The 23,471-nt window shown below is 48.8% G+C and overlaps 4 protein-coding genes across 4 annotated transcripts in view; 3 read left to right on the top strand and 1 right to left on the bottom strand.

Annotated features, from left to right (window-relative positions):
• Positions 1–491: 491 nt before the first annotated feature.
• LOC124485531 (tubulin alpha chain-like) lies at positions 492–5,037 on the top strand. Its single transcript, XM_047047209.1, has 4 exons — positions 492–798; positions 1,219–1,441; positions 1,741–1,889; positions 3,689–5,037. The coding sequence occupies exons 1-4, from the start codon at positions 796–798 to the stop codon at positions 4,658–4,660; spliced, it is 1,347 nt and encodes a 448-aa protein (XP_046903165.1). The 5' UTR covers positions 492–795; the 3' UTR covers positions 4,661–5,037.
• A 1,177-nt stretch (positions 5,038–6,214) lies between these two features.
• LOC124485272 (tubulin alpha chain) lies at positions 6,215–9,998 on the top strand. Its single transcript, XM_047046772.1, has 4 exons — positions 6,215–6,313; positions 7,681–7,903; positions 8,425–8,573; positions 8,888–9,998. The coding sequence occupies exons 1-4, from the start codon at positions 6,311–6,313 to the stop codon at positions 9,863–9,865; spliced, it is 1,353 nt and encodes a 450-aa protein (XP_046902728.1). The 5' UTR covers positions 6,215–6,310; the 3' UTR covers positions 9,866–9,998.
• A 205-nt stretch (positions 9,999–10,203) lies between these two features.
• Positions 10,204–19,910, top strand: dnajb2 (DnaJ heat shock protein family (Hsp40) member B2). The gene is given in 12 exon segments (XM_047047723.1): positions 10,204–10,748; positions 11,486–11,602; positions 12,355–12,464; positions 14,049–14,099; positions 14,205–14,321; positions 14,624–14,722; positions 14,929–15,055; positions 15,148–15,218; positions 15,438–15,583; positions 15,585–15,759; positions 19,062–19,124; positions 19,710–19,910. Coding segments are annotated over 10 exon segments (990 nt in total). The 5' UTR covers positions 10,204–10,748; positions 11,486–11,537; the 3' UTR covers positions 19,091–19,124; positions 19,710–19,910.
• A 470-nt stretch (positions 19,911–20,380) lies between these two features.
• ptprna (protein tyrosine phosphatase receptor type Na) overlaps positions 20,381–23,471 on the bottom strand; it is a 15,761-nt gene continuing 12,670 nt past the window's right edge. Inside the window, 5 exon segments of the mRNA XM_047047074.1 lie at positions 20,381–21,068; positions 21,263–21,336; positions 21,776–21,840; positions 22,200–22,253; positions 22,908–23,074. Coding sequence (XP_046903030.1) covers positions 20,997–21,068; positions 21,263–21,336; positions 21,776–21,840; positions 22,200–22,253; positions 22,908–23,074 — 432 coding nt within the window. The 3' untranslated portion in view covers positions 20,381–20,996.

Below are 23,471 nucleotides of genomic sequence, written 5' to 3' on the forward strand. Positions count from 1 at the left end.
AATCTGGCCTGCAAATTTATCCCAGTTTTTTTTTTGGCCCACTGTGTATCTGAGTTTGACGATTCTTTAGGGGATTAAACCCCAAGAGTGTCCTCACAGGCTCTTTCAAAGGTTTCTCTCCCAGGGGCAACTGAACAACATTTCCTGGTGCTGGATACAACAACAGTGTAGAGTATAGACAACAGACTGTTGAAACTGTATCTTTACTTCCCTTGGTCTCCCAGCCATGTAAATCTGAGTCCCTCTCATGTTTCAGCTGACAGCTATTGAGGTCAGAGACCTGGGGAACGATCCTGTTCACCTGCCCCCTCTGGAGACGAGCTGTAGAGGAGGCAGGGGCTGGGCAGCAGGGCCGCGCCTCCTCTTACCACACGGACAAGAGTGTGTTGACAAAGTCGACAAAGAGGGCTTTTGACGGTAAGTTGCTGAACTTTGGCCGACCGTTGATGGTACTTGGTCGCTGGCGTTCGATCCCTCGCTGCTCTGCACGGGACGCACATCGATGGACCCATGGCAGAAAAGCAGAACTGCTTGGTTCCTCCTCTCCTGGGTTCCTCTTCGGAGCTGTGATAATAGCAGCAGGGTTCCTCTGAGGCCGGGGCTGGGCCTCCGCCGTGGCCTCTCTCTTTGTGTGTCTGATGTTTCTGGGGCGGATGGTATCTCGGTCTTTGTGTTGTCAGCTGACGCCCATCTCCGATCACAGCTACCTGGCCCTCTATAAAGCTGAAGTGGTTCGCTACCTCCCGCAGCGCAGCCTGAACTCCGGACATTACCCAAGACCTCGCACACAGAGACATGGTGAGTTGGATGGTTTTGTTTACTATTATTGTCACAGACTTTACCCCTTCGAAGGTACACTCGGCCGATGTTCGCCCGTCACTGGGATCGATATGATCGGGATGATATGGGCAAGAAAAAGGCGGAGTATTTGGCCGGGTTGAGACGTTGTTATGCGAGTTGTTGGGAAGCTGTCGCTGACTGCTCAGCTGTGTAATACTGCACAGCTGAAACATGAGTCATCCATCCTGTAACTGAGACTGTATGATTCAAGGAATCTCAGTCATCCCCACTGTGGAGTGCTTGCATTTTCGCAGGCATAATGTTTAAGTGTCTCTCCTGGGTTCGATTACCCTGACCTTTCTACTTCTCTGTCTCTCCTTCAACCTCTCTCTCTCTCATTTTTCTCTGTTCAATCTCTGTCTCTCTCTCTCTCTTCAGCGTGAGTGCATTTCCATCCATGTCGGCCAGGCCGGAACCCAAATGGGCAATGCATGCTGGGAGTTGTATTGCCTGGAGCATGGGATCCAGCCGGACGGCCAGATGCCGAGTGACAAGACCCCGGGTGGAGGAGACGACTCCTTCAACACCTTCTTCAGTGAGACAGCAGCAGGGAAACACGTCCCCAGAGCCATCTTTGTCGACCTGGAGCCCACTGTCATCGGTGAGTGGGCATCCACTGATGGTTTCCTTGCTGCAGATTAGGTCTCTGGAACAAAGTGGTACCTTCTACCCTGAAGCCAACCCATAGACCGACTAGTTAGAGGGCACATTTTTTCTTTTAATGACACACAATTTGACACAAAGTGAAAAAATTATTGATTTTGTGGAATACGTGTATTAGGGTGATGAAGTGCAAAAAGGTGTGTTTGAGTCTAAGCTTAAAATAAAGTTGTTACAATTGTAAGTACAAGCGTTGTTACTTCATAGACACAGTACACAGTATCTCCCTCACTTGTCCAGATGAGGTTCGTTCAGGAACTTACCGCCAGCTGTTCCACCCTGAGCAGCTGATCACAGGCAAGGAGGACGCTGCCAACAACTACGCCCGTGGACACTACACCATCGGCAAGGAGATCATCGACCTGGTGCTGGACAGGACTCGCAAACTGGTAAAGATGTAACCAATGAAATAGCTGCAAAGTTATAGTGTTTGGCTCTTTACATATAAAATATCTTTAACAATTTGACACATCAAGTCACCATGTAAAACTATGGGTGTGAATTTTTTGGTACCTCATGATTCGATTTGAATCGATTCTTGGGGTCACGATTCGATAAAGAAACGATTTACGATAAAAAAAATAAAAATTTAAACATGTATACAAAAAAGAATAATATTGTGAATTGATGTTAATCGCTAGAAGACTGAGTCTCGTTTCAAATGTAAATCCATTTTCACCCACCCCTATAAAATACCATTCTCTGCAAATAAAGTATACACATAGATTGAGTAGTTGACAAGTTAGATATACGTATTTAAAATATTTAGCCTTCTGGTTAAAACCATTTTAGCATTAGCCAATAGACTGCTTTTACGTAAGAGTGATAGTGAGTGACAGTATCACACCTAAGAATTAGCCTTGGGTAATACAGGGTACCAGACAGTGCAATAGATACATTAAAAGTTACTCTGTGTTTTACCTTAAATGTTTTTTCACATTGTTGTAAATGACCCTCCACAAACTTAAAGCAGTGAAGTCGTTTGCTAACTATCAGGGGATTACCTTTATGAATGTGATTTTCTTGGCTGTTTGAACCGATAGAACGGTTTAAACGTGAAGCAGCGCCCATGGCACCAGCTAGCTAGCTAACCACTAGCATTTCAAATGACAACAAACAGTTGACTGATTGAAGGGCACTTTCCTCCAGCTCAAGTGTGACAATGGTTTCACAAAATAAGCTAAGGAGGAACAGCTTACTTGCCGAGGGCGATTGGCAGAAACAGGGTTAATGTAACATAATTGTCTGGAAAGGAGTGGGCTGCTCCAAAAATTTGAAATTGACATTCCACTAGCACTGAGGTGTCTTCTGTTGCTAAACAACTCTCAGAGGGCCTCATGAGCATGCAGGACAAGGAGACAAAACCTTTATTTATTTTACTGAAAAATATAATACCTAATGTACCTTAAACTAAAGTTAGTTACAGTAAGATTAACTATGTTAGCTACTGTGCATTGGCTATGCATTTTTGATGCAGTTTGAATACTTAACAACTCCCGTAGATTACTGACCGTTTAATAAAGCAATTTAAACTGCTGAAAATCTCAATAAAGTCATGCTGATACAGTAGGTTTGACAGTCCTCGACAAACCTAGCATAAAAAAGGAAGTAAAAAAAACATTCATATGTCCTCCCAACCCAAACCCTGCCACGTTTGCACAGCTTTGATCCAGTACACACCTAAAACACCTATTTATGCACTGCAGCTTTGTTGGTCTACTGTACTTCAAACATCGTACATCGCAAAACACAATGTTTGTGCAGCGATTGAGTTAAGGTTTTGATGGTCATTTGAATGCCCTTTCTTTTGAGGCTTTCCAAAGACCATAACTTTCCACATAAAACATTGTTTTTTTGTTTTCAGTTATAGAATGTTTTCCAAGCTTTAACATTGATCTAGAAAATGCTTTTAACAAAGTCAACCTAAAAACCCATTTAACATTCTATAGGTTTTGAAATCTGTGAATGCTTTGTTTGTGACCAGGGTGTGGTAGATCAATGTCTTTTGTTTCCCTACATGTTTACTTGTCTGCCACACAATTGAACTTCAAAGAGAACTCATCACTTATCATTTCAATTTGATCGTTTCTTTAAACTTGTTCATGACAGCCCCATGCCGTCCCCCGTGTCTGCTTAACCTTCTTTTCTGTTTCCTGACCAGTGCTAAAATGTTGGTTTCTCTCCTCAGGCAGATCAATGCACCGGTCTCCAGGGCTTCCTGGTGTTCCACAGTTTCGGAGGAGGAACCGGATCTGGTTTCACCTCCCTGCTCATGGAACGCCTCTCTGTCGACTACGGCAAGAAGTCCAAGCTGGAGTTTGCCATCTACCCGGCTCCCCAGGTGTCCACAGCTGTGGTGGAGCCCTACAACTCCATCCTAACCACCCACACCACCTTGGAGCACTCTGACTGTGCCTTCATGGTAGATAACGAGGCCATCTATGACATCTGTCGCAGGAACCTTGATATCGAACGTCCCTCCTACACCAATCTCAACAGGCTCATTGGTCAAATCGTCTCCTCCATCACTGCCTCTCTGCGCTTCGACGGAGCTCTGAATGTGGACCTGACAGAGTTCCAGACCAACTTGGTGCCCTACCCCCGCATCCACTTCCCTCTGGCCACCTATGCCCCGGTCATCTCTGCTGAGAAAGCCTATCACGAGCAAATGTCTGTGTCTGACATCACCAACAACTGTTTTGAGCCTGCCAATCAGATGGTGAAGTGCGACCCTCGTCATGGTAAATACATGGCCTGCTGTCTGCTGTACCGTGGTGACGTGGTGCCCAAAGACGTCAACTCTGCCATCGCTGCCATCAAGACCAAACGCACCATCCAGTTTGTGGACTGGTGTCCCACCGGCTTCAAGGTGGGCATCAACTACCAGCCCCCCACCGTGGTTCCTGGAGGAGACCTGGCCAAGGTGCAGAGGGCCGTGTGCATGCTGAGCAACACCACCGCCATCGCTGAGGCCTGGGCCAGGCTGGACCACAAGTTTGACTTGATGTACGCCAAGCGGGCCTTCGTGCACTGGTACGTGGGAGAGGGCATGGAGGAGGGGGAGTTCTCCGAGGCCAGAGAAGACATGGCCGCCCTGGAGAAGGATTACGAAGAGGTGGGGTCCGACACCGTGGGTGACGAGGATGAGGACGAGTACTGAAGCACCAAAAGACTCATATCTCTTTTACAAAGTTTAATCCTGATATATGTTTTACTTGGTGAACATTAAATCAGTAATATCTGTAAAGAGGGCCTTTATTTTCCTTATCCCCTTAGGGAAAAGAGTGATACTTAAAAACTAAGAATGATACATTGGTTGTCCTTAAGGGTGAAACATCGGAAAAATCCTTTCAGAACATTTCTTCTCTCAGGTAAACAAAGGATAGAGCCAGGAAGGAACCAAACAGGGTGATGGTCCAGGATATATTTTCCAAAGACAACAAAAGATTACATTTGAAAGCCTTTCTAGAGTAGAATATCTCTTTAAGACAACCTTTTTTTCAACCTCAAATTGTCGGGTTTCGCTTGAAAATGAAAATAAACTGTGTTCAGTGTGAACCGAAACCTTCCGCGTGGCTTCCAGTATATCCACAGCATGACGGAACAAAGTATCGATCTTCAATGAAAACAAAGTCATTAGACTTAGTTTCTTAAAGCTTGTTATTCTAGATATGGAAGGAACTCTGTGATTCTCCACAGCAAGACCTTATGTGGCATGCTGTCTGTTAGCCCCCCCCCCTCCCCCCTCTCCACCCCATCCCCCCTCTCCACCCCATCCCCCCTCTCCCCCCTCTCCACCCCCTCTCCACCCCCTCTCCACCCCTCGTCTGAAGAATGTGTACTATGAATAGCCCCCTGTCTAAGCCCCTGAATACAATCCAGCTGCCTGCGAAAGGACAGAGAGACAGAGAGACAGAGAGACAGAGAGAGAGAAAGAGAGAGAGAGAGAGAGAGAGAGAGAGAGAGAGAGAGAGAGAGAGAGAGAGAGAGAGAAAGAGAGAGAGAGAGACTGATGAGTGACTCGTGTTGTTTGTGTGTCTCCTCTCCTCCTCAACAGTTGCTGGAACAATCAGCCCATTGTAGTTCATCTTTTCTCCTTTCAGAGTCTGGGATTCCATAGAGTTGTTGTCTGATAAAATACAACGTATATACAGTCCAATAAACTTGTGTTTCATAGTAGTTCACTTCAATTTGAAAGTGAGCTTCACTAAACTCACCCAGACTGTGTTTTTATCAGTGTCTCTGTTATGCAGTCTTGTCTCGAGATAGAGCTGTAATAGGACACATATTTAGAGCTGTGATATAACATATTTAGAGCTGGACAGGATTTTTAGGAAGTAAAAATGGCTTCCAGGGGATATAAGTCTTCTAAACTACAAACCACATTGTCGGTGTGGGAGACATGCTCGGTGTAACAGTTTTACACAGTCTGTAAGGAAATCAGAGGGGGTGTAAATGTCACGCGACCTATATGCAAACGTACTCTGACCCTGCCCCTGCAAGCAGACTTTGCACCAGAGTCTAAACGGCTCAACCAGTCAGTACACATACCGCTGACACTCTAATGACACAGCAGAGTGGCTGACAGAGTCAAGCACTTCCTCTATTTTCACAGCCCCCTTCTCTCCCGCCAACAAGAGTCCTCCAGCTTCAGCTTCCTGCCTCCCCTTCCCCCCTCCCTTCCTCCTGCCAGACCCCGCCTCTTCCTCTCCTCTTCACCCTCGCTATATAAACTCCACCTTTTTCTCTGCGCACCACTTCTGCCTTCTCTCTGATTCCTCAACGTCAGCCCGAAGGAAAAGCAGACAAAATGGTGAGTAGTGCTGCTGACGTAGACAGATGAGACAATAGAGACTCTTTCTCTTCCCTTCTTTGTGTTTGATCCTTAGATGAGATGAGCTGCTGCCTACTTCCAGGAGTGATATCATCATATGTATAGCCTTTGTCATTTGAACCGTGACAATCAGATTGATTTCAGCACGTCTTTTCTGAAGATTTAGATGAGCCCATTGTGCTGAGAGAGATACACAGGGCGTGTTATGGCATGATCATTTGAATGAAGAGTTCTTTGTTTTTTCCCATACAGTCAAACGTAGCCCTTTAGAACAATGTTGGTCAGGTGACACTTCCTAGTTACTCAGTCTTTGATCTAACTTGTTGATCTTCTAACTGCTGTTTAGTCTAGAGAAATCGGATGATTCCACACTCGACACCTCTCCTCCTGGTTTCCACGAAGGCCGAGAGGGATGTGGAGGGATTTGAGGGAGGATTTAGCTGGATGGGGATCGACGTACTGAGACACCCGGCTGTGTGGCTTGGTAGCCATTTTAGCTGCAGCTGTTACAGAAAGTATGAGAGACATCCCCTCCTCGTTCCACTGCAGCTGGACGGGGCTGGGCGGGAAGAGGGGGGAAGGGAGACGAGGACAGAGGATGGGGGAGGAGAATCGATGGGGATGGGGGAGGAGAGCAGAGGAGGGGGCTGGAGAATAGGCCGTCCCACAGTGGGGCAAGCCCCCCTCCCCTCTGACGCACATTTGTATCCAGTTCCCCTGTTCCTACATAGACATACCAAGCAGCCTCTCCTCTCTGTCTGCAGCAGGGACACCAGCCAGTTTAATCCTGCGCGCCGGATTTCCCTGGGGATAGAGCAAAGCTAGCCAGCTAGTGACCTTATATGTCCTTTAGCTAAACAGATAGCATCATCTCTCCTGAATGACATCATCGAACTACAGTAGCAACGAGGGAGTTGAAGGCACAAACAGACAAACTGGAAATTAGACAACAAGAGCATAAATAATTGTAGTGTCATAGAGACTTAAATACTTCCTAATTTAAAGCTAATAACCAGGAGGCAGGATTATCTTCATTAAACATTCCAGAACACTAAGTATCAGAATCTCCACGAATATAATTGTTTCAACTTTGATCACGTACATGGCTCAGCAAAAAGGAAATAACAACAGGAAGCTGAACATTTTAACGGGTCTAAACAGATACAGGAAGTGAAGGATGTTGAAAACACTGCTGATTCATTCTGAATGAAACCATTTCAAAACCTTCATCTTAATCACTTGCGACCAAGCATTAACAGAAACATAATGAGGTAATTGTGACAAATTTGAGGGGAGAGGTTTATGGCCAGACACACCCTAACCTTTCAACTTCTCTCTCTCTTCAGCGTGAGTGTATTTCTATGCATGTCGGCCAGGCCGGAACCCAAATGGGCAATGCGTGCTGGGAGTTGTATTGCCTGGAGCATGGGATCCAGCCGGACGGCCAGATGCCGAGTGACAAGACCCTGGGTGGAGGAGACGACTCCTTCAACACCTTCTTCAGTGAGACAGGAGCAGGGAAACACGTCCCCAGAGCCATCTTTGTCGACCTGGAGCCCACTGTCATCGGTGAGTGGGGTCGTCCTTCTGTCTGGCTCATCTGGTAGAACATGAGGCTCTCTGCACCCTTTGGTTCATCTCCCATAGGAACCACCCAAACTACTCAATGTATTTACTGGACGCTTTATATTTTACATTTGAGACATTTACAAGTAAAAGTTCACAAAACATTTGTATTTTCTCACCGGGAGAGATTCTCTCGAACTATAAAGAGTTATTGAGCTTTCACTCGAGTGCTCTTGAGCACAGAAAAGATAAACGTGAAGATTGGGAAAATGAATCGAGATAAAACCTTTGACCAAATGGGTTTATCTAGAAGCAACAAGAGTCATATGTCCTATGAGTCATCAAATGGCTCTTCATCAACATTAACAAAGACTTAATAGTTCTTGGTAGCATTGTTATTCTTGGAGAGTACTTGTGAGTTGAAATGAATAGGAATTTTTGGTTGGATAAGAGAGATGTTGGCTGAGTAGATCATTATCCAACTCTACAGTATGTTGTTGACCCCTCCTCTCTCTCTCCACCAGATGAGGTTCGTTCAGGAACTTACCGCCAGCTGTTCCACCCTGAGCAGCTGATCACAGGCAAGGAGGACGCTGCCAACAACTATGCCCGTGGACACTACACCATCGGCAAGGAGATCATCGACCTGGTGCTGGACAGGACGCGCAAACTGGTGAGTTACCGATGTGAACACTCCCTCAACAATACTTTTCATTGTCTTCGGAAGTCTCATCAGAGTAGATGTTTTAACATCCAACTGTCTGAGTAAATGGGAGTTCAAAAATGATCTCTGTTGGTCAAGGGGAATCAACAAAAAAAAAACGACAAAATGTCTTGTTCTGGCTTCCTAGTAGAAACATTGATTGGTTAAACGTGGTTTTCTTTATAGCGTTGCCCCAAAAGAACAACTGGGAAGCCTTTCAGTACATTACATTCATATTAAAGTAGAACATGAGATGAAGTCTCTTTCTGTTCTGTGTTCTCCAGGCAGATCAATGCACCGGTCTCCAGGGCTTCCTCATCTTCCACAGCTTTGGAGGAGGAACCGGATCTGGTTTCACCTCCCTGCTCATGGAACGCCTCTCTGTCGACTACGGCAAGAAGTCCAAGCTGGAGTTTGCCGTCTACCCGGCTCCCCAGGTGTCCACAGCTGTGGTGGAGCCCTACAACTCCATCCTAACCACCCACACCACCTTGGAGCACTCTGACTGTGCCTTCATGGTAGATAACGAGGCCATCTATGACATCTGTCGCAGGAACCTTGATATCGAACGTCCCTCCTACACCAACCTCAACAGGCTCATTGGTCAAATTGTCTCCTCCATCACTGCCTCCCTGCGCTTCGACGGAGCTCTGAATGTGGACCTGACAGAGTTCCAGACCAACTTGGTGCCCTACCCCCGCATCCACTTCCCTCTGGCCACCTATGCCCCGGTCATCTCTGCTGAGAAAGCCTATCACGAGCAGCTGTCTGTGGCTGACATCACCAACGCCTGTTTTGAGCCTGCCAATCAGATGGTGAAGTGTGATCCTCGTCATGGTAAATACATGGCCTGCTGTCTGCTGTATCGTGGTGACGTGGTGCCCAAAGACGTCAACTCTGCCATCGCTGCCATCAAGACCAAACGCACCATCCAGTTTGTGGACTGGTGTCCCACCGGCTTCAAGGTGGGCATCAACTACCAGCCCCCCACCGTGGTTCCTGGAGGAGACCTTGCCAAGGTGCAGAGGGCCGTGTGCATGCTGAGCAACACCACCGCCATCGCAGAGGCCTGGGCCAGGCTGGACCACAAGTTTGACCTGATGTATGCCAAGCGGGCCTTCGTGCACTGGTACGTGGGAGAGGGCATGGAGGAGGGAGAGTTCTCCGAGGCCAGAGAAGACATGGCCGCCCTGGAGAAGGATTACGAAGAGGTGGGCACAGACAGTGTTGGAGAGGAGGATGAGGAAGGGGAGGAGTACTAAAGGGATCAACATAAGCTAACATTCCAGATGTTTACAGAAAAGTAGACAAAATTCCCCGCAACAATGTTGTCCAGCTGTGCGACCAGTTGTCATGTCATGTTGTGACAGTGTCAATAAACAAAACTTAAACCTTCATTGCTTCATTGACTCCTTAATTTAGACCCTCAACCACCATAATAAAAACCAGTTTTCTTGTCTTTATTAACTAAAGGACCATGCTTACACGTGCTTGATTATGTCTGCTGTACCTATTCCAGTCATGAGATGGCATCAAAGACCAGAATGATGTCGTATATGAAATTCTGAATCGGGTTTGTTTATTTCATAGCCGCTTTTCAGTTACAGATGGGGATTCATGTTTGAACGCATAGCAATAATTTTCAGTAAAACAGACAAACGACGGTAAATATATCCCGTCCCTGGAGCTTGGGAGGCCTAGACGCTCTGGTGAATTCTGCAACGCGAATTATAGTTAGACAACGATTTCCGACTTTTATCCATTGCTGACCGATCTCAGACCAACAGGCAGACTGGGTTGGCGGGTGCTTCGTTTCGAAACGCTGGTATGTTCTAGACGTTCTATTTTTTTCGAGCGAACTCAGCTGATTGTGACGTAGCACGGCGAGCCGGGAGAAGGGCAAAGTGTGTACGGCGGCTGGGCCAGAGAGACAGAGGGCTCGTCAAGTTACGGTCCGGGGGCAGGCCGCCCGGGAATAAGAAACTATTACGGTTGGATTATATTGTTTCGTGGTGGTGGCAGGACGTTAGGCTTATTACGCGGACCCTCGTCGACTGAAGAGCGCGCATTCTAGAAGCAGTCCATAATAATCCATTCCTATTCTAAGAGGGGCGAGGACGGACAGTTGGCGACACTCTTAACAAGGTATTGTAGCATAGATAGTGTATAGTCATAATCCAAACCTAATATCGTTATTGTATAGCGTTGTACTGTGCGATTTGACAACGAACCGTGGTGTTGCGGTTTGGTGATATCCTATAGGCCTACGTTTACTTTACTGTTCCATTGATGCTCGTGTTATGACTAAGGCTACTTGCATACCATATTAGGATATATTTTGTATACTGTATGTCCCTCTCTAGGATTTGAAACAGTGTTTGTTAGCCATAGTTGGATGCCAGTCTATCGTGTCTCGCGCCCTCCCTGCCGCATGTGCCACTCTTGCAGCTGTCAGTTGCCATGACTGAGCGCGAGCTGTAAATAACGGCGTCCAGTTGCAGAGCGCATGGCCAAAACCCAAGGGGAATACCGGTGGACCGGGTCCACGCCATTAGTCTGGTTTACAACCCAAGTGTCAGTGGAACTAATTAGACACTTCAAATAATGATCTATCGTTAATACATAGCCTATAATCCAATTCTAGGATATTGCCACAATATATTCCACGCAAACACTGTCCCTAACAATTTATGGTTGTTAATAAGATCATGTTATGATCGTGATGATCGCGGTAAATCCCCAGTGACTCACAGACAGACCTCGCCGGGATGGGAAGGACCTCAGTAATGAAGTGTGCGACGGGTTCTCAGTGTGTGTGATTACTGTTATCAACAGGTGGTGTATGGAACTGACTTGAGGTTGTGTGTGTTCTTGGGTTCTAGTGTGTGTGTGTGTTCCCTCTGACTGTGTGTGAGGGAGGTGGTGGTGGGAGTCATGGTGGATTACTATGGCGTCCTGGGAGTGACAAGGACCGCCACTCCTGAGGATATTAAGAAGGCGTGAGTATGACTGCTCCGATAGAACATTCTGTAGACACTGACTCGGGGTCTAAATATAATCATATTTATGAATCAGTCCATGCTATTATTAATGTGGTAGCCCCCCTATCTATCTATCTATCTATCTATCTATCTATCTATCTATCTATCTATCTATCTATCTATCTGTCTGTCTGTCTGTCTGTCTGTCTGTCTGTCTGTCTGTCTGTCTGACAAAGTCTGCCTAACTCTGTCCCTGTCTCTCTAAGTCTCTTTCTCTCCCTTTCCATCCCTCTTTTTCTCCTTGTCTCTTTCTCTGTCGCCCTCTCCATCCTTCTATTCACCTCTCTCTCTCTCTCTCTCTCTCTCTCTCTCTCTCTCTCTCTCTCTCTCTCTCTCTCTCTCTCTCTCTCTCTGTCTCTCGCCCTGCTTCTCTCTATCTGTCTAGCTGATCAGTCTGATACAGTAGGTGGACAGTGTGTTGCACACTGCTGAGTCAGAATGACTGAGACTGCAAAGCTGATTCATGTTCAGCGTCCCCGGGGGGGGGGGGGGGGGGGGGGGGGGGGGGGGGGGGGGGGGGGGGGGGGGGGGGCAGATCTAGAATCTGTGTCCACTCTTAGATGCTGTGGGCCAGTGCACTGACTAACTGCTGACTGGCTGGCTTTGTCATAACCCACCATGCCACAGTCATCTACTTATATCCACCAGCACTAGCAGTAAACAACTTTTGTGTGTGTACGTGTACGTGTGTATGTGTTGTGTGTGTGTAGCTACAGGAAGCAGGCCCTGCGTTGGCACCCAGACAAGAACCCAGACAACAAGGAGGAGGCGGAGAGGAAGTTTAAGGAGCTGGCTGAGGCCTATGAAGTGCTGTCAGACAGTAAGAACAGACCTGAGACCAGCCCACCCTCCCACATCCCATCATACACTACCAGGGACAGGGCAGTAAGAACAGACCTGAGACCAGCCCACCCTCCCACATCCCATCCTTCACTACCAGGGACAGGGCAGTAAGAACAGACCTGAGACCAGCCCACCCTCCCACATCCCATCCTTCACTACCAGGGACAGGGCAGTAAGAACAGACCTGAGACCAGCCCACCCTCCCACATCCCATCCTTCACTACCAGGGACAGGGCAGTAAGAACAGACCTGAGACCAGCCCACCCTCCCACATCCCATCCTTCACTACCAGGGACAGGGCAGTAAGAACAGACCTGAGACCAGCCCACCCTCCCACATCCCATCCTTCACTACCAGGGACAGGGCAGTAAGAACAGACCTGAGACCAGCCCACCCTCCCACATCCCATCCTTCACTACCAGGGACAGGGCAGTAAGAACAGACCTGAGACCAGCCCACAGTCCCACATCCCATCCTTCACTACCAGGGACATGGCAATAAGAACAGACTCAAGACAACCTGAGACCAGCCCACCCTCCCTCATCCCATCCTTCACTACCAGGGACAGGGCAGTAAGAACAGACCTGAGACCAGCCCACCCTCCCACATCCCATCCTTCACTACCAGGGACAGGGCAGTAAGAACAGACCTGAGACCAGCCCACCCTCCCACATCCCATCCTTCACTACCAGGGACAGGGCAGTAAGAACAGACCTGAGACCAGCCCACAGTCCCACATCCCATCATTCACTACCAGGGACAGGGCAGTAAGAACAGACCTGAGACCAGCCCACCCTCCCACATCCCATCCTTCACTACCAGGGACAGGGCAGTAAGAACAGACCTGAGACCAGCCCACCCTCCCACATCCCATCCTTCACTACCAGGGACAGGGCAGTAAGAACAGACCTGAGACCAGCCCACCCTCCCACATCCCATCCTTCACTACCAGGGACAGGGCAGTAAGAACAGACCTGAGACCAGCCCACAGTCCCACATCCCATCATTCACTACCAGAGACATGGCAATAAGAACAGACTCAAGACAACCTGAAACCAGCCCACCCTCCCTCATCCCATCCTTCACTACCAGGGACAGGGCAGTAAGAACAGACCTGAGACCAGCCCACCCTCCCTCATCCCATCCTTCACTACCAGGGACAGGGCAGTAAGAACAGACCTGAGACCAGCCCACCCTCCCTCATCCCATCCTTCACTACCAGGGACAGGGCAGTAAGAACAGACCTGAGACCAGCCAAGCCTCCCTCATTCCATCATTCACTACCAGGGACAGGGCTCCAAACTGACCCTAGACATTAGACCTACACTGAGAGAAACTAAGAGTCCTGCAGTCATACTCCTGATCAATCTCTATCGTTCATATTTTTCTTCCCTCATTCCTTCACACACTGATTAACTGTACGCTACTGGATTTGATCGTACTGTATAAAAGACCTCCCAGCTGTACTCCACTGTATTCTCCTCACTGTAAGTTTGCTGTACTCTGCTGGGCTGTGGTGGGCTGCACTGTAACGTGGTGTCGTCATGTCCCTGTCTGACAGAGGGGAAACGCGACGCCTATGACAACTTTGGCACCAGCAGGCCACACACAGGTGAGGAACAGCTGCGTGTCTCTACCTTAGTGCCTCTGTGGAGACACGGCCACCCCAGAAGCAGGCTGGGACCGGTCATGGACGTGTTTGTGTCTCTCTGCCCAGGCTCCTGTGGGTCTCCAGGGCCAGAGGACTTCCAAGGGTTCACCTTCACATTCCGCAGCCCAGAGGAGGTGTTCCGCGAGTTCTTCGGCGGTCAGGACCCCTTTGCCAGTTTCTTCGGTGCGTCTCCCCGGGCTTCCGTCCTTCACGTGTAGAATACGGCACTGGCCTTTGGTTGACGTGCCGCAGCTTCACTGAAAAGTTGAACATTTTGCCAAAAATGTTTACGCCCCACAACGCACCAATCCCATGCTTTGTGCTAACCCTAAGCTCCTCCCCCAAGCCCAAATGCCATGAATAATGTACCCTAGTACAGTGTAACAGTGTAACAGTACACAAGTGTAACAGTATACCAGTGTACCAGTATACCAGTGTACCAGTGTAACGATGCCAGTGTTTAATCTCCTCCTCTGCTCTCTCAGATGACTTCCCCTTCGGAGGGATGCACAGTGGTTTCCACGGACACCCAGGCTCCTCCCGCCTCGGTCCTGGCCGATTCTTCTCCTTCCCCTCCTCTGGAGGTACTCCAGGAACCTGCTGAGAGCATGCTTAGAACCCGCATAGAACCTGCTTAGAACACACTTAGAGCACGCATAGAACCAGCCCAAAACACTTTGAACCTGCTTAGAACATGCTCAGAACCTGTTCAGAACACGCTCAGGGCATGCTGGTTATTCCATGTCAACACCCTTTAGCTCGGTGAGCTAACTCTAGTTCTGTCCTCCAGCGGACTTCACTTCCTTCTCCTCGTCCATGGGGGGGGTCGACGGGATGGCCGGCATGGGCGGAGCCAGCTTCAAGTCTGTCTCAACGTCAACGCGCATCGTCAACGGCAAACGCACCACCACTAAGAAGTCAGTTCCCCTCCCCCGTGGGTCCGCCAGGAGCTTTCCTCTGTCTAGCGTCTGTTGTGGTATTATGGGATGGTGTCTGTTGCTGTCCACAGGATCAAAGAGAACGGCCATGAGAGAACAGAGATTGAGGAGGATGGGGTTCTGAAGACTGTTCTCATTAACGGTAAATATCCCTCTCAGGATGTAGCCTATGCAGGCTTGTGTGTGTGTTGTACATTATAAACAAAAACCGATGTTGAATGTGTTGAGGTATGGCTTGTGAAAGCCTCAAAAGAACATACGTTTGAAAGGGAAGTGTCCACCAAACTGTAATGTATGTGGGCCGTCAAAGTGTCACCTACCTGTGAAATGTCTACACACGTGTGTGTGTGCGTGTGTGCAGGCGTAAAGGACGAGCTAGCTCTGGCTCTGGAGCTCAGCAAGAGAGAGCAGCAGCCCAGCCAGCCGTCGCCGCGGCAACACCTCCAACATCCGCCGCCCCGGTCGCCCGCCGAGCGCCGGCCTCCGCGCCCCCCCCCCCGCCGCCGCCTCCACCGCCCCGGCCCCCGCCCCGGCCCCCGCCCAGCGCTCCTTCAGCGCCGCGCCCTACTTCCGCTACCCGGAGGACAGCGATGAGGAGGAGGAGGATGAAGACCTCCAGCTGGCGCTAGCCTGCAGCCTGTCGGAGATGGAGGCCCAGCAGAGGGCTACTGCCGTCTACCCAGGTGCAGGGGGAGGGGCGGGGAGGCCGAGGGGAGGGGCCAGGACGGGGGGCGGCGATGAGGGGAGGAGAGGAGGGCCAGTGATAGGAGAGGCAGTGGAGGGGAGGGAGGGGGGGGTGATCCCGAGAGTCTTGCTGGGGGGGAAGGTGAGGGACTCCGCAGACAGCGTTCCCTCCAGGCTGGTGGAAGGGGGGGTGATGGAGGAGGGGGGGCAGGAGGAGGGGGGGCAGGAGGAGGGGGGGCAGGAGGAGGGGGTAGGGCTGGACGGGTCCCCAAACACGGCATCCCCCCTCAACCACCTCCAGGAGGGCCCTGGAGACCCGTCTGTTAAAACCAGCTGTACAAAGAAGAAGAAGAAGTGTGGATGTGTGTTGTGCTGATGTGTGTGTTTGGCTGATGTGTGTGTGTGTGTTGTGTTGATGTGTGTGTGTCGTGCTGATGTGTGTGTGTGTGTTGTGTTGATGTGTGTGTGTGTGTTGGTGTGTGTGTGTGTTGATGTGTGTGTGTGTTGATGTGTGTGTGTTGATGTGTGTGTGTGTGTCGTGCTGATGTGTGTGTGTGTGTTGTGTTGATGTGTGTGTGTGTGTTGATGTGTGTGTGTGTGTGTGTTGATGTGTGTGTGTCGTGTTGATGTATGTGTGTGTGTTGATGTGTGTGTGTTGTGTTGATGTGTGTGTGTGTGTTGTGTTGATGTGTGTGTGTGTGTTGATGTGTGTGTGTGTGTGTGTTGATGTGTGTGTGTCGTGTTGATGTGTGTGTGTGTGTGTGTTGATGTGTGTGTGTCGTGTTGATGTATGTGTGTGTGTTGATGTGTGTGTGTGTGTTGATGTGTGTGTGTTGATGTGTGTGTGTCGTGTTGATGTATGTGTGTGTGTTGATGTGTGTGTGTTGTGTTGATGTGTGTGTGTGTGTTGATGTGTGTGTGTTGATGTGTGTGTGTGTGTTGATGTGTGTGTGTTGATGTGTGTGTGTTGTGTTGATGTGTGTGTGTCGTTGAGTTTACTGAGGTCAGATGTCCTGTTGGGCTGTGCGATATATCGAATGTTAGCGATAACATCGCAATAATTTTGACGACGATGTAAAATTAGAAAATCTTGTGAATATCGAATATAAAAAACAGAAACAGAAAATTGCACGTGCACAGGCACTCTCTTTTGCTCTCTTATTGTCCTGTCACATAAGGACCTCTGCATGAATTGTTCCATGTGAGGTCCATTTTGTCAAGTTGCAAGTACCATGTTATGGCAACTGCTTAAGTTTGCACTACACATTTAGTACTTTGTAACAATAGCCATTCTATCTAAATTGTTTTTGTTGTTTTCTAATGGGGGCAAAATTAAATCATGTTCTTTTATTATTTCAATGCAGATGCAAACATATCGAGATATATATAGAATATCGTAAAAGTGTTGCCAATATTGAGATATCAATTTTTTTTATATATCGCCCAGCCCTAATGTCCTGTAGGCCACACCCACACTGGTCCATTGTGTTTGAGCCAGTCTGTAGTCTCCATAGTAACCCTCCTGTCCTACAGAGCAGGATGTGCACTCCGCCTCCCTATTGGCTGGAGTGAGAGCCCGAGCGTTTATACAATCCAATGCGACCTAAAGTTTCCCCTTTGGACAGTAGTTCAGAGGTGGGAGATTCAGAACAGTGTTTCTAAAATACCTGTCTTCTCTCCATTTGCTGGAGGTTTACATACATACCTGTGTGTGTGTGGTGTGTGTGTGTGTGGTGTGTGTGTGTGTGGTGTGTGCGTGTGTGTAGTCTGTGGCCTTGCCGGCGTGTGTGTTTCGGAAGCTTCTCAAGTATTCGTATGGAATGTTCCACGTGTGGACTGTCTGGACCAACAGTCCAGAGAATACTACGATTCCTCGTACTGCCCCACTGAAAACTAGCACTTCTGAAAATCGAACTATCCCTGTTAGGTTTAGATAGAGAACACACTGTAAACTGTTAATATATAGCGATTTGATATATATGCCATAATGCCTTCATAATGTATCGAATGTAGCGAGAAGCTGACCTTGTATTGAAATTCATAGTCATACTTATCTAGTTAAAGGTCATGAGGCCTAGTCAGCTCATTGCGATTCCTTGTCTGCAACAGTCTTGGTTTCAACTGACTGACAGATTAAACAAAGAAGCACAGAATTACAGCAATGACATGTCTAGATGTCATCAAAATAACTTAATGAACAAATCTTTGCACAAAATCACCAAAGTGAAAATGCAGTCATCTTGTTTTGTGCCTTTAAGTGTGCGTGTGTCTGTGTCTCTATGTGTGTACATAATGCTGCATTGCCAGTACGAAAGTGCCAATTCATAGTAGGACAGCTCCCCATTGACACTATCAGTGTGTGTGTGTGTGTGTATGTGTGTATGTTTACTAGACATCTGCACAGTGCATTTGTAACCTGCCCAGTCTATCTCCTAGTCCAAAAAGAGGATGTATATCATGGTTCTGTTGATGTCACAAGATGATGTTTTGTGTTGACAACTATAAAGCCAGAACCAGGAGCCATGTGGTTTCAAAGTGGCAATAATGTATCTGACAATGAGAGCTGTGAACTCATGTGTTGTCCCTGTGTGTTGCTGTTTGCCCTGTCTCAGCTCTCTCAATGGTCACGTAGAGATGATAGAGGGAGGGAGGGAGGAGAGACCTGAGAGGAGAGACATGACAGAGAGAGAGAGGGAGGGATCATATTTTTCTGAGAAATAGCCTGTCAACATGTCAATGTTTCTTCACAAACTGTAAACTAAATAAACTACAGCTGAAATGAACAGTTGATATATTTGCACTTTTTTAGAAAACTTTCACCAGCCTAATCAGACCTGTCTGTCTGTTTGTCTACCTGCCTGTCTGTATCCTTGCTTGCTTGTCCGTCTGTCTACCTTGTCTGTCTGTCTGTCTGTCCGTCTGTCTGTGTATCTCTGGCTCCCTGCTTGCCTCTCAGTCTCCTTAGTCTGTATGTCTGTCTGTCTACCTGTGTCTGTTTCCCTGCTTGCCTGTCTATCTGTTTCCTGCTTGCCTGTCTATCTGTCTCCCTGCTTGCCTGTCTATCTGTCTCCCTGCTTGCCTGTCTTTCTGTCTGCCAGCCCACTCTTCTCCAGTCTTTCCTCTGGCTAGGCTAACAAAGATAGTTAGGCTGGCTATCTTGTTTGTGTGCAATTGCGATGCTTGGTGTTAATTTGGGTCTCAAGACAATGTTGTTTTCTTCCCTTTCCATCTTCTATTCTAATTGAGATGTTTCTTCTTCTCTGGTGTCTCCATCTGTCTCATTTCCTGCTTCCTGTTTCAGACTCAGACTTCCAGGCCTTCACTGGCTGATTGGCCACTGCTGCTCCTTGCCCCGCCCCCCGAGGTAAAGCCCAGTGTGAACTTCAAGCACCAGCGTTACTCTGAAAACCCCTTAGAACCTCCCTAGACAATCCTTAGAACCTCTGTAGTGCACCTCCAGAACCCCCTCACACCCTGTAGAACACCTGTTAGTGAACACGTAGAACTATCTGTAGTTCTATAGAACCCTTTCTAAAACATCTACACTCTGGTACCTTCTACCCAACCCAACCCAACCCTAGCCTAGCCTACCCTACCTTACCCTAGCCTAGCCTAGCCTACCTTAGCCTACCCTACCTTACCCTAGCCTAGCCTACCTTAGCCTACCTTACCCTAGCCTAGCCTAGCCTACCTTAGCCTACCCTACCCTACCCTAGCCTAGCCTAGCCTACCCTACCCTACCCTACCCTACCCTACCCTACCCTACCCTACCCTACCTTACCCTAGCCTAGCCTACCCTACCTTACCCTAGCCTAGCCTACCCTACCTTACCCTAGCCTAGCCCGCCCCAGATGCAGATGGTCAGATGTGGATGGTGTTAAGTTGTAGAGCGTCAGATGTTAGAGGTGTTCATCGTAACCCCTGCTTCCATGTCCCTCTGCTCCAACAGGTCTCAAACGCCACGAAGCACTTGTCTCTCTGCCTGGCTTGCCTGCAGCTGATCGTCACTTTCAAAGTTTTATTTGAAAAATAATCTCAAACTGACAATACCGATGTATGTACCGATGTGTGTGTGAGTGTGTAAATAGCTGAAAGAAACACTGGATTCTTTGTGTTTTAAAAGCAACTCATCTCCATTAAAACCAACCTCGTGACTTACGATTTATACAAGCTTGTCCTGGGAAACGTGAGTCCTCACACACACTTTGACATCTGTTCACTGTAGACGTGTGTGTGTTACTGCTGCAGATAAGTAGCCTAGGAGATCCAGAATAGCACTTTGTAGATAGTAGCCTTGTCATGCGCTGTGCTGTGTGACAAAGTGGATGTTTGGAAGTGGAAGCCAATTTGCTTCACTAGTACAGGATTTATATTAGCGCTGTTGGAGAACTACATCATGTCACCTTTTATTTGGCCATCGAAGCTGTAGCCGTAAGCCGTCCTTAGCACCACCTAGTGGTCGACACCCGCAAATGCAGCCTGTGTACTGGGGACCAGATTACGTCATTGAGGAGACGGTTTGAAAGTAACAGGTTTCACTCACACACACATACACAGACACACACATACATACACACACCTGCCTGCTGTTGCTTCACATCACAGTTTATTTAGAGTAAGTCAAAAATACATTTTTATAGATATTTTCTATGTGTTTGCTACATGAATAAACACGGACCAACAAGATAATTATTTACAGTAATCACACAGGTTTACACAGAAGACACCGACATCTGAACTCAATTGAAGGAGCGTGTGTGCGTGTAAGATAGGGAGCATGAGAGAGAAAGACAGAAATAGAGAACGGCGTCATGTACAAAAGCAACTGTACTTAACGGTACGCAACAAAATCATTTGTGCGAGTCAGAAGCAAAGACAATCATGTTGGGAGTCTTGAGGCCGCCTCTCGTCCCCTGAGACGCTCAGCCTCATCCACTCTGGCCCTCATCCAGCATCATCCCTGGGTCACATTAATCTGCTGTGTGCCCGAAGCCTATCCTTCACTTGCCTCTACTCAGGCAGGACACCTGGTCTGGGGGGGGGGGGGGGTGTAGGGAGGTATAGGGAAGGTAGGGAGTGTAGGGGAGATGTAGACTGGTGTGGAGAGGTGTAGGGTGGGTTATAGCCTAGTCAGAGTGTTGTGAAGGAGGGGTTGTGTGTGTAAGATGTGTGTGTGTGTGTGTGTGTGTAGGGTGGTTGTGTGTGTAGGGGTGGTCAGAGAGGGAGCTGCAGGTCTCTACTGAGGCAGGGCCTTCAGGATGGCGTTGACCTCCTCAGCTACGGCTGTCAGAGCAAACTCAAACTGGTCCTGGAGACACAGGGGGAGACGGCTGTTAGACACACACACACATTGTATATACACACAACACACATACACATAAATACACATGAATGACACACCCAACATACAGTACATGCACACACCGACACATACACACCTACACAAAAGACTCACACATACACACAGACGTATTCACAGATACAGCATGGTAGAGATGGTACCTTGGTGTGCACCAGACTGGGCCTCTGGTCTCTAATATGCTCCAGTGTTGCAGCGATGTCAATCTCCTTTACCCCTGAGGACACGCCAACGCACATGCACACAACCACAGGTTATAGCACCTCTATGTCACCACACAACCACAGGTTATAGCACCTCTATGTCACCACACAACGACAGGTTATAGCACCTCTATGTCACCACACAACGACAGGTTATAGCACCTCTATGTCACCACACAGCACACAGGTTATAGCACCTCTATGTCACCACACAGCCACAGGTTATAGCACTTCTATGTCACCACACAACCACAGGTTATAGCACCTCTATGTCACCACACAACCACAGGTTATAGCACCTCTATGTCACCACACAACCACAGGTTATAGGACCTCTATGTCACCACACAGCCACAGGTTATAGCACCTCTATGTCACCACACAGCCACAGGTTATAGCACCTCTATGTCACCACACGTGGAACAGTTCCACAAGTTCTCCTCTCTTTCTCACCTTTGGCCATGCGGTTCAGGACCATATCTATCAGGATGTAGGTTCCAGTTCTGCCAGTGCCGTCGCTGTGGAACAGACAGAGAACACACAGAGAGCGTCTCCCATCAGATGGTGCTCTGGACAACTGGACAAACCAGACATATTCCTGACCATAGACATATATATGTATATGTTCCTGACAGAAACAGCTGACCTGCACTATTTGCAATCATCCCAATCACCCATCTGGGCTTGACTGCTTTTGTCTGGCACGGTGCATTCAATAAGCTACCGCCTCCCACCACAGTCTGGCCAGACCCAAGTAACTGAAAAGATTTCAGACAGCACACATGGTTGGGTGGGTGTGCTCTCACAGGCGAGAGAGAGAGACGCAGGGTGAGCAGGAAGTTGACGTTCCCATGGAAACCTGAGGGGAGTTGCTTACCTGCAGTGGACAATGATGGGACAGGAGCGACCACGGTAGCACTTATTCACCTTCCTGCACAGGAGGGGGGGAAGATGAGGAGAGGAGGAGGAGGTGAGAGGAGATGGAGAGAAGGGTCCGAATGAGGAAGGAAGAGAGGAGACAGAGAAAGCAAAAAAAAAACATTACACAATGGACGCTAGCTGAGCTGCAGCTTGCGTGGGGGGGTGTGACAGTGCCTGTGCGCAGCGGCCCTGACACCCCATCTGAGGAGTGGAGAAAGGGGGAGTTGGGGGAGGGGGGGAGCAAAAGAGGAGAGGAGGAGAAGAGCCGAGGGCTAGTCCGTGCCGTGCTGTTCCTGCCGCAGTCACACCTGCCAATAATCATTTTTGTGACTATGCAACTGGACCCAGACTACTAGCTGCAAATCACAAAAATGACACTGGGAGATGTACGAACCCTTTGACCCCCACGGTCCCCCACGATCCCGACAGGGTAGGAGGGAGGGGAAGGGAGGGATGGAGGAAGGCAGGCAGGGGGGTGCACAAGCCCTCTAGAACACCCTGGAGCCCTCTACACAGAGAGGTAGAGAGACCAGGGAGAGAAACAGGGATGAAGGGGAGAGACACAGCCTAGGGAGATCAGGGAGAGAAGAAGAGGGAGGGGAGAGAGACCAGCGATGAGCGACAGAGAGGACCAGGCTTGGGGGGGTCAGTGTGCCTGCAGTACCTGCGGAAGTCCAGCAGGGGGCGGGTGGAGGTGGGAATGCCACTGGCAGGCCAGCTGAGCAGGTGGAACTGGGTCAGCGTTCTGGTCTCCTGGGTCTGCACGTTCTTCAGGTAGAAACTACGCACCAGGAAGTCCTTACACCAGATGTGCTCCGACACCAGGTTCACCTGAGGGACGAGGTCAAAGTCAGATGGTTAGGAGGGACAGGGACTGTCGGGTTGGTAAGGACGTGGACAGGGTCAGATGGTTGGTAAGGACAGGGTGTGGACAGGGTCAGACGGTTGGTAAGAACAGGGTGTGGACAGGGTCAGATGGTTGGTAAGAACAGGGTGTGGACACGACCAGACATTCCTAGTTTACAGCTGAATAGAAGGTAGGCGCTGGGAGTTATAATGTGGTTAGGGGTAAGGGGTGAGGGGTTAGTTACTGACCTCATAGATGTGGTTAAGGGTGAGGGGTTAGGGGTGAGGGGTTAGGGTTGAGGGTTAGTTACTGACCTCATAGATGTGGTTACGGCTGAGGGGTTAGTTACTGACCTCATAGATGTGGTTAGGGGTGAGGGCT

The sequence above is a fragment of the Hypomesus transpacificus genome, chromosome 23, assembly GCF_021917145.1.
Source record: "Hypomesus transpacificus isolate Combined female chromosome 23, fHypTra1, whole genome shotgun sequence".
NCBI classification, from domain to species: Eukaryota; Metazoa; Chordata; class Actinopteri; order Osmeriformes; family Osmeridae; genus Hypomesus; species Hypomesus transpacificus.